The sequence below is a fragment of the Gadus morhua genome, chromosome 5, assembly GCF_902167405.1.
Source record: "Gadus morhua chromosome 5, gadMor3.0, whole genome shotgun sequence".
NCBI classification, from domain to species: Eukaryota; Metazoa; Chordata; class Actinopteri; order Gadiformes; family Gadidae; genus Gadus; species Gadus morhua.
In genome coordinates, this window is record NC_044052.1 from 3996300 (window position 1) to 4007458 (window position 11159).

At 39.7% G+C, this 11159-nt stretch overlaps 1 protein-coding gene across 2 annotated transcripts; it reads left to right on the forward strand.

The window, feature by feature from the left end:
• LOC115543740 (mitochondrial amidoxime-reducing component 1) lies at positions 1–10643 on the forward strand. Of its 2 annotated transcripts, none has more exons than XM_030356256.1 (7): positions 1–350; positions 2689–2859; positions 3408–3570; positions 3784–3927; positions 9487–9548; positions 9664–9735; positions 9949–10643. In XM_030356256.1, exons 1-7 carry the CDS (start codon positions 103–105, stop codon positions 10073–10075), a joined length of 987 nt encoding a protein of 328 aa, XP_030212116.1. In that variant the 5' UTR covers positions 1–102; the 3' UTR covers positions 10076–10643. The 2 variants fall into 2 exon arrangements, with proteins under 2 accessions (XP_030212116.1, XP_030212117.1); XM_030356257.1 differs by having other exon boundaries at positions 9664–9740; positions 9949–10089.
• The last annotated feature ends 516 nt before the right edge of the window (positions 10644–11159 follow it).

Here is an 11159-nt window from a genome sequence, read left to right on the forward strand (position 1 = left end):
GATACTAGGGTCAGAGACGGTAGTCTGTCCTCCTTGAACTACAAAACAAGCATTGCGTTGCAAAGTCCAACAGCCTGCCTCCTCTCTCGTCCCAACTCAAACATGGGCTTCGAAAAGCTTTCGATTGCCGCAATAGCGCAGAATAAAAAGCTGTATCTTGTGGTCGGAGGAGCGGGTGCTGCGGTGGTCTGCTTGAGTCTGGCGTGGAGAAGTTTAAGGAGTAGAGAAAAGGTCAGAGTTGGAGTTGTATCGCAACTTTTAGTTCACCCTCTGAAGTCCGGGAAAGGCATCTCAGTGGCTTTTGCAGAATGCCACCACATCGGATTAAAACATGGAGAACTTATGGATCGGTATGTACTGGTTCTAAACTAAAGGAACAGTGATTGGGGAAAAATGAGTGACAGCGGTTTGCGACTAATGAGTGACAGTGGATTAGGATTCATCATTAGCATTTTCTCTGGTTAGGTTACGCATGGACAGAACTTTGCAAACAAATGTTGCGCTGTTGAACATCGTGGGCTGGAAATGTGGGGTGAAAAGTATCCAAAACACGTTATATAGATCCGTATATCTATATGGACGTGACAGTCTTTTGTTGATTTCGTAGTGGGCCGTTGTGTTGCAAAATCAAAACGTTGTCCATTCTGTGTTGACGAACCGAGCTGGAGGGGGCACTCTTGCGAAACTGGGTCCACAATAAGTAATCTATTTTCCAGACACAGAAACACAGAAACACACACACACACACACACACACACACACACACACACACACACACACACACACACACACACACACACACACACACCACACACTTGTATAATGTATGGTGGTGGTACTAAATATAGTATTGTTTACTACACCGTAAAAAATATCTACTTGGTTCTACTTAAAATCATAAGTTTCCCAGCTGCCTTAAAATTTCAAGTAAAAACAACTCATTATTTTGAGTCTAGTTAAGCTTTGAATTGCCTTCTGTAAGTCAACATGACTGTACAGTTATTGTTGTTTCAACCTTGCTTTGCAAGTTCAAAATAAGGTGGACCAATTTATGTGCATTCTGTTGACTTATCCCCATTAGTGGCTTCAACTTTGTAATTTCCATTAAATGATGTCTTTGAATCAGCTCAAAGTTAAGATTATCTATAATAATGTCTTGTTTTCACTCAACAATTAACTATAAAAACACACAAAGATGTGGGCCAGCACAATGCATATTTCCAAAATCCTTCCGAAGTCCGGTAGTTCACTTGTACTGCCAACAGAGAGTATCATTCCCTTTGAATACTGCATTCCAGTTAAGAAGACAGTAGGGGTCAGTTTAACTCTGTCAACCTCACTGAATCTATTCAAGATTGCTAGTAACACCACCATCTAAGACTTCCAGGCACACATCAGTCACTTACGAACGCACACTGCGGCCGCCTACATAGCTTTACCCAATCAAAATTAAAGGCAGAGGGTTTTCAATCAAATATCGCGCTTCAGAAACGGCCAATCATAGGACAGCCCGCCCTGCCTTGGTTCCTTTCACCATAGTGCCAAAATTAAATCCGAGCGAGAGCGCAAAACATCTTTCGCGAGAGGCTGTTACGCTCGAGAGGCTGTTTTGCGCGCGCAGAGGTAATTTGCGCGCGCGAGAGGCTTTTTTGCGCGCGCAGCGGTAATTTGCGCGCGCGCAGAGATCATTTGCGCGCTCGCAGTTAATATCTACGCGTGTGGAATAATATAATACGCCCGAATGCATCTTTTATCACATTAGTGAATTATGGCACTAATGTGTCGACATACACACCCTTTCTCCTCCATGTCGCGGTTCAATCGGGACCTCAGGGAGTCAAACACAGCAACATCAGTTGAATTGATTTTAATAGCAGGATCGCGGGTCGAAAAAAGGCGGCGTGTTTTCCCTCCAAAACTACGAGCGCATCGCGGGGGCCGGATTGAAGCACTATGCGGGCTGGATCCTGGCAAAATAGTCTGGCTAGCCTAAGTTTAGAGAACATGCCCGGTGAAGTCATGTTGATGCAGCTAGTTAGCTAACGTTAGCCAGCAAACTCGGAATGTGCCTCGCTAAAATAATATCAGTTATTGCACATATCGAACGATTGCTAACGTTAATCACAATGTTATTTGCTTAATCGACGCACATTCTAAATATCATTCTAAATATCTACAAAACACAAGCCAAAAGCCGACTTCTTTACCGACTTTCTTCTCGTTTGCTTGCTCGCTGGTGTCTGGCGCTTCAAACTGTCAACGTCTCGAGGCTTTGGTCTCGCAACTCGAACATGTGCAAAGAGCTGTCCTACACACATGCCAGTTCCATGTACCCCACTCAATTTAAAATGGCAAGTTCATTCAAGCACCTGGAATTTGTGATTCATTGAAGTAACTTAAGAACCTAAATTGGAAAATTGAAAACATTTTAATTGAAATTTCATAAAACATTATTTTATGTTAGAGTGGCTGAAATAAATAGGTTATCATAACTTATTGATCAGATCATTTTTTACAGTGTATATACTGTATGGTTTTATTATAGACTATAAGGTGATACTAGACTGTATTGTGGTACCGTGTACTGTACAGTTCTATAGTCTGTATGATGGCACTATAGACTTAATGGCTATACTATTGACGGTGTGGTTCTATAGAAGACTGTATGGCTCTGATGTGTATTTACAGGCACTGGCTGGTGGTCAAGGAGGACGGTCACATGGTGGCAGGGAAGCAGCAGCCGCGGCAGGTGCTGGTGGCCCTGACCAGCGACGGCGGGAGGCTATGTCTGAATGGTCCTGGCATGGAAGAGCTTCAGATGCCCCTTCAGCAGCCCCACAACCCCATCATGGACTGCAGGTGGATTATTTGTTTTGGTACAGCGTAACATTGACCTTAACTTGGTCTGAGTAGCGCTACGGCCACAGGCTGTGTGTCTATTTGTCATCTTCTCCTTTGGTGGAACATCATTCTGTTCTAAACAAACCCTGGGATTCGGGATTTCAAATGGTGACGATGATGATGATGATGATGATGACGATGAGGAGACTGGATGGGTACAGTTGTAATTTTTGTAAAAAATCTCTAAAAATGTAACAGGGAAAGATAAATATAATATACCAATTTGTTGGTTCTTCTTATCTCACACAAAAGATTGCAGGCCGGAAAACACTAGATATTCATTCATAAGGTATGTTAATAATAACAACCAGAGCTTCACAGAAATCTTTTCCCACTATCCATCCCAGCGGGATATGCCTCCAAAAAATCCACACGTTCACATGCCCGTACACTCCCAGCGATTGTTGTTTAACGGAAATTAAGTGACAGTGCGGAATGGAACAATGAGATTTTGTGTTTTTCGAAACAATACATAACTTACTAACCTTCTCATTCTCCTCCTCCAGGGTGTTCGGTACAGACATCCAGGGGAGGGACTGTGGCGACGAGGCAGCTTGCTGGATCACCCGCTTTCTGGGGGGGGAGATAGGCTACCGTCTGGTGCACTTTGAGCCCCACATGGAGCCCCGCAGGTCTGCCGACCAGGAGAAGCTGTTCTCCCAGGACGAGGTGAACCTCAGCCTGCCGCAGGCCGGGCTTGGTTGTTCTTCTTTGAATTACTAACTAATATTTGCTTGTTCTGCCGAAGTTAACGGCAGTCATGTCTTGTGTGTATTTGTACATATTTTTGTAATTCACTAATCAAACTGAATTCATTAGACCCCTGTTTAATAAAAGCTGTCTTTCGGAGGTACTTATAGTTGCTGTTCTTCAACCTTACAGAAGGTGGCATATCCTAATGTTGGGCCTGTGATGCTGCTGTCAGAGGCGTCAGTTGGAGACCTCAACGGCAAGCTGCAGAAGGATGTTACAGTGGAGAGATTCCGTCCTAACATCGTCGTCAGTGACTGCAATGCCTTTGAGGAGGTACTATTCAACTTCAATTATCTTACCATGAGATGTATATTTTCATTTACTTTCAATTTTTACGAGTGTGAGATAAACAATTCAATGCAAATTATTTGAACACAGCTTCTTCTGAAATCCATAAATGTTACTTAAATTGGGAAGTCTTATCCCAGTTTATAACTATTACATTTTGTATTAATCTTTCTTTACTCATTTTTGGGGAGGGAAATGTAAATACAAAACAATAGTTGTGACTTCCGGATGACGGTTGAGGAGTATGGAATTGAAAAGTGTGCTCCTTAACGCCAACACGATAAACGCTGCAAACAAAAGAAAATATAACAAAGAAAGATGCATGGACTTTGACAATGAGCGGAGGATCATAGAAATGAAAGAAGAAAAATGTCCCGGACGGACAAGGTAAAGAAATAAATCGTTCTGACGAGGAAGGTGACAAGCTAACAGCTTAAGCTACAGCTATGGCTATACCGCAAGCTAGCTTAGATAGCATTAGCAAGCAAATCCAATCCATGCAAAACAAGCTGAAAATTGACCCGAAAACTGTCAAAGACGACACCACCACCCAAGTGAAAAACGAACTGGCAGAGTTTAAGGAGGACATTAACCAGAAACATAAACCAGAGTAAACGCGGACGCAGAACAGCAAAAGGATAAGAGAGACGCCAGTAGTAAGAGTTTTATCTGTATATTTTTGATAAGAGACATGTAGTCGAGACACTATCGACAGGCTAGTTTTCCTATCACAGAACCTGCAAGAAATACACAAGTTTACATAGGAAGACATAGTCTTCTCAGTCTACCTCAGTAGGAATATTTTATTTTATTTTCACATTTGTTATTTGCAATACACCAAGCGCTTACTTATGTTTTATACATTTTATTTTCACAGTTTACTAAATATGCAGCTTTATATTTTCAAACAGGTGAGGCCTGCACTACTGTGTACATTATTGTTATTTTTAGAGGTATGCCTGCCTATTAGATCAGAATGGCTTATGTAGGCCTGTTTTAATATATCTCTCTGTTATAATGTGAAGCTGTAGGCCTGTTCCAGGGTCAGCCTGTCATCACTTTTGTTTATATCTGTTATATGCACAGCTGTGCTTTGTTGAGAAAAAAAACTAAACTAAACCAAAATACATGGTTGGTGATGATTACTTGTGGTGTTGAGTTAAAACCAGACTCGAACCTCGCAGGCAGGCAGACGGGTGAGAGGACGGCTGCAAAATTTCCAACACACTGAAAACAACGCGAGATGAGTACCGGACACTAAGTGTAAAAATGTGAATAAAATATTCTTAAATTGCAGGTCAAAAAGGTCAAGAAATGGGTTACATCTAACTACTAGCTGTGGGCCCTTCTCTTGTAGAAGGCATCTCCCCTCAAAACTAAAGGGGAGTCAACATATGAGGGTTGTTGACGTCTCTTTTTGGAGGTCGCTCTTCTGTTTATAGGTATGTTATGTTATTTTTTGTTTGTTTCATATTTTGTTTAGCTCCTATGGTTATTGCACTGTTAGCCTGAGGGGGAGACACTAAAATGTGAACAGACCAAAAGCAGCCTGTTAATACCAAACAAGATTGTATTAAACTTATGTCCCTACCTTTTAATGGCTTAGGAAACCCAGTCAAAAGAGCTACAATTATAGCTAAAATCAATAAGGGAAGGACGCAGATTGACTTCCTGCAAGAAACTCACCTTTCACAAACAGAACATGAAAAGTTGAAAAGATTTTGATTTAACAACACTTTATATAGCTCCTATTCTAACGCCCGCAAAAGAGGTGTAGCAATTCTTATTCCTAATGCCACCAAATTTGAATATCAAAAATAAATAAATGATAAAGAGGGACGATATGTTACTGTAAAAGGAACAAATGACCAAGCAATGGTAACATTGGTGAACATATACAGTATGCCCCACCCATGGGCGTCAGTTTGGTTAGAAATGTGCTGGGGACAGAGACGAATTCGGAAGTGCATTTTTAGAAGTGCTGGGTATAATGAGGATGCACTCTTTTTTCTCTCTTTAGTGCCGGTAATGAAAGGTTCTGAAAGACGGCATAACCATGTCGCTAATTACTAAGGAATAAAATGTTTACAAAATCTGTCTGGCACGTTTTATGAAGAAAACGTTTTCAAAAAGCATCGGACAGATGACCCACTATGTTCTGCTCCATGTATCCAATGTTGACAACGTGACATGATATGGCTAAACTAACAACATAAACAAGAGGAGCTAGGAAAGGAATTTAACTGCGTGTTTAAGTTCAGAAGGGCCAAAGGTGTGGCAACACACAGTACTACAGAAGTCGTCAAGATTGAAAAAGAAAAAAATATTTGTTGCACAGCTGAACGCTGTATCACATCAGGAGCTGGCTGTTCTCAATTCACAACACGCATTCCATCAAAACTAGTCTACATCAGGCATTCTGATCAAAACTCATGAACTCCCCCCACAATTATTTCAGAATTCAAGCAAAGCAAGAATGACCAAAAGTCACTTTGTGTCAACAAGAGACTGACTCCACCGACTATCAATTGCAAGTTAAAACAGCCGACCACTTGAGTGCAAAAAACACAAAAGACCTCGCCACAGCACCAGCAAATCTTAAGCAATAAATATCGCGTCTTACCTTTATTTATGTGGCAGTGGTCCGCAGATGCATCCCGTGGTGTAGCCTACCACATCCATTTAGTTCAACAGGTTATCGTTCTGATACTCTCCATGGTACTAGCAACCTGCTCTGGTGCTTCTTACCTATGTATTCAGGCTAAAATGACTTGATTGTCTGTTGCCTCATCATCCCAGCCAAAGAGTATTGTTATTATTAGTAATGGCTACTTGCCAAATCGAAAAAATAACTTCACACAGTGTGTCTTTTTCCAATGTATTTGTTATCATTCGTAGCGTTGATCAGCAGAGAAATAATTCGCCGAAGTCGTTGATGTCGCTTAGCAACCGAATACGAATGTAGTCTACAGCATTGAGAAGAGCCGTGAAATAAGCAGAGCCGGACAGTAACGGAGTACATTTACTTGAGTACAGTACATAAGTACAATTTTGAGGGATCTGTACTTTACTCGAGTATTATTTTTTGGGAGTACTCATGACTTTACTTAAGTAAATTTGAGAGGCAAATATTGTACTCTTTACTCCGCTACATTTCTATCCATAACCGTGAGTACACGTTACTTATTCTAAAAAATAAAAAATAAAAGGAGAAAATAAAAAGTCTCGGAAATCCTCAATTTGTTGTTTCCCTCTCAAACGTGATTGGATTGTGCAGGCGCCACTGATTAGGACAGAGAAGAATGTTGATTTGATTGAGGAAAAAACACATACTGTTAGCTGAATATTCTTTTCTGATATTACATATTTATGTAAGCTGAGCAATTGTTTTTATGTTCTTGAGTATACTGTTATACTGTATACTATTGGGCTATTGCCTTGTTGGCAAGTGAGAAATGTTAATTAAAGCAACATGGTAAAAAGATTCTCCAAGGTATTAACATTTGTCATAACTCCATGTAGGACGTTTCTATACATAAATGTAAGCACTGTGGCAGTAGTAATGCAATATTTAGAAAATGTTCTCTTGTACACTTGATACTCAAGTACTTTTAAAAACAAGTACTTCAGTACTTTTACTTAAGTAGACATCTGACTGTAGTACTTTTACTTGTACTTGAGTAAAATTTAGCAAGGGGTATCTGTACTTTTACTCAAGTAAGGAAGCTGTGTACTCTGTCCGCCTCTGGAAATAAGTAAGGGATAATGTATAGAATGCCGGTCATTATCGGGAAAATAAGCCCCTACAGGGCGAACAGGACACCGACGCGCAGCGAGGGTAATTGCTTCCCACTGAAGGGGCTTAAATTCGACCGGCGACGTTCCATTATCCCGCTTATTACACGGCTACGTGCCAAAACAAAAAATTACTTCACATGGTGTGGCTTGTTACAATTTATTTGCTACCAGCATTCGTAGTGTTGATCAGCAGAGAAATAGTACGCCAAAGACGTTGACGTTGCTTAGCAACCGAAGACGCTGGGGGTCGAAAAGTTACCGGACTACTTGAGGAGTGATACCAAAGACGTCATTATAGGCAAAAAGTCCTTTGTTTTCCTTGACAGCGGTCAATTTATATCTAGCATTCCCCGCGAAGTTGTGAAGAGCCCATGCAAGTGAACAGAGCGTTCCATGGCATTGAGAAGACCCCTGTAATAATCCATAATAATTTAACTTGATTTCTTTTTTTTTTTCTTTTTTTTTAAAGTGGTGGGTACAAATTGATTCGTGACGAAATCTGGTGGGGACGCGTCCCCGGCGTCCCCGGCGTAATCGACGCCTATGGCCCCACCTGGAAGTGATAAACATTTCTTTAAATCCCTATTTAATTTGATTGCTAAATAGGTAGAAGGTTTATGTTGAGGAGATCTCAATGTGATAATGAACTACGACATGGACACAACTAGTTGTAAGAGAAATAGAAAACTTATCACAAAGGTAGTAAAAAAAAATACATGGGAAGAAATTAGCATTTTTGATGCATGGAGCTACATGCATACGTCCTATACAGAGAGAGACTTCATTCATTATTCAGTAGCACACTCCTTATACTCAATTATATATTTTATGCAGAAAGAAAGCAGGGATAGAATAAAGGAATGTCAAATTGGAATGGCAGATTTATCTGACCATTTCTCGAGGGATTACTTTATAGAAAGAATTAAGAAAAATGCTGATGAGATACATCCTATGGTAAAAGTGATTGTACAATCTTACAATGATGTCATTCCCAGAGCTGTGTCAGTTCTGTATTCTGCTTTGATGGAAGCTAAACATGGTTCAACGTTATACGTCGAAGCTAAATGGGAAAAAGAACTGAGTGAAAAGATCCCGGACAACATGTGTAGTTGTATGGTGTATTTTCCACATATGATACAAGTCACATGGATGGAGAGAATTCCATTATTATTTGTCAACAAGAATACTAGTCAACAATTGAACACTCGACAACCCTCCTGGAGAATGTGCAACTGTATGGATCCTAATCATACTGGGATCATATCGACATTGTGCTGTAGGAGGGACTAGGATACAAAATCCCCCGATCTTGTCTTGTCTTATGCCTGGGACATATGGAAGGATCTGTGCAAAAAGAAGACCAATATTTGATAACGATTCGTCTTGATGCCACAAAAAAAAGCCATCATTAAGAACTGGCTCCAGTCTGTTGAACCTGACTACAGACAACGGCTCAACATTATCGGTGATATTCGAACGATGGTGGGACTCGCATATAGATTAAAAACTAAGGAAGACTCATTTTCTAAAGGCTGGGATAATTGGTTATTGTACATGTCAAAAAATTAAGAATTGTATAATATTTCTTAGATCTAATGTGGATTATCCCCCAACAGGCACTGTTCCTCTTTAATTTCCTCACTTTATATCTTTCTCTCTATCTTTTTCTCCTTGGCTGTACTTTAACTAATAAAAGAAAGTACAAATAAGTTAATCATTAGTTGTTTTTCTATCCTACTTTTCTAGGATTCTTGGACGGAGCTGCTGATTGGCGATGTCAGACTCCATCGTGTAATGGCATGTGGAAGGTAACCCAGACCTAGCTTCTGAAAAACCCTTTTACACTTAACATTTTCAACCTGTTGGTCTCACATTATGCAACAAATCTAAACATTCATGGAATGTTCTGTTATTGTACTGCAGGTGCAGTTTCATCACCGTTGACCCAGAAACTGGTATTATAAGCAGGAAAGAGCCCCTGGTCACACTAAAGGGGTAAGGTTGAGTATCAGTGTTTGCTTGTTTTTACTAACTTCTCTCAGCAAAAGAGATTTTTTGGAAAGAAAATAGAGTTTTTGTTGGTCTTAGTCAAGTTGGCCATTATTTATAGCCTAGTGTGTAATGTGTTGTATGTACTCCATGGCACAAATTACGTGTCATTTCTAAACCTTCCTGGTTGTAAAGTATGTATTATCTTTTTTTTATCAGATATCGACAGTGCCAACCGTCTGAGGCAGAAATCTACAAGAAATCACCATTGTTTGGACAATTTTTCACCGTCAAAAAGACGGGAATCATACAGGTTGGGGATGTAGTATATCGGATTGGTCGCTAGGAAGTGGAAAAATGGTTGTTTGCTGTTGGCGATCACTGTAATTTAGAACTCTTTAGCAGCATAACAAAGGCCAGTTCCTTGATGTACATTTCCGATTATGAAACATTGATTGCAAAAAGTGAGATTAGATCTCTAGGCAAATTTTACAGTCCTCACAATAATATATAATTAAATAATTCAAGTCCTCCACCCACACACGTACTTCATAATCAATGTGTGTGTGAAGTACATTTAAAACACTACAGAGGACTACGGGGCTCACTTTTCTGTACACTAGTGTGCTAGTATTTGCTGTATTGCACTGTTATTCATAAACTAATTGGGATTTTTTTATAAACTAAGATTATTAGGCAGTTTTACATCTATATGTATACTAGTGTGTATAGTACAAGCATGCATTTTTGCAAGAATCCAATAGCCCACAATTCATTTTTGATGTTAATAAATTACAAACATTATTTATCCATAAATCCAAGTCAAAGCCATAAATCCAAATCACTCATTGATATGGGGAAAACATGCCTTTTTAAATGTCCAATATATATTTCCAACAAAATATATATATATAATTTTTTTTTTCCATAAACGATTTTTATTGAATTTTCTTTTTTATGCAAACATACAAACATTTACAACCCCCTCCCACCCCTCATCCCAAACAATCCTTGGACAGATGGAAATTACATTAAAAAAAACAACAACATAGTAAAAAAATAAAACAATTACATGAGTATTTCACCTTAATATAGACAATGCCGATCAAATACTGTGCATCACATATACACACATTCATACAAATCTTAAAAGGAGTACCTTGTTTAGCTTGGTTACCAAACGGACAGGGTTATTACTTAGCCATTGGGAAGCGACTTAAGCTTATTGAAGTGAGAGTTGAAGGGGCGCCACCGAGAGTCAAATTTCTTTAAAGAAACTCTGAGAATATTTATTTTTTTCCAGTTTGATAAAGAACATAACATCACTCAACTAGGAAGATGACAGAGGAGGCTTGGGAGAGTTCCACTCAAAAAGTATTCTTCTCCGAGCTAAGAGAGAAGAGAATGCGATAACATCTGCTTGAGGTCTA

Bases quoted from the DNA above. Each gene is read 5' to 3' on its own strand.
- LOC115543740 (XM_030356256.1), top strand. From the start codon at position 103: ATGGGCTTCGAAAAGCTTTCGATTGCCGCAATAGCGCAGAATAAAAAG. The intron at 3,571-3,783 runs GTGAACCTCAGC...TCAACCTTACAG, and splicing joins AGCTGTTCTCCCAGGACGAG to AAGGTGGCATATCCTAATGT. The intron at 9,549-9,663 runs GTAACCCAGACC...ATTGTACTGCAG, and splicing joins CGTGTAATGGCATGTGGAAG to GTGCAGTTTCATCACCGTTG.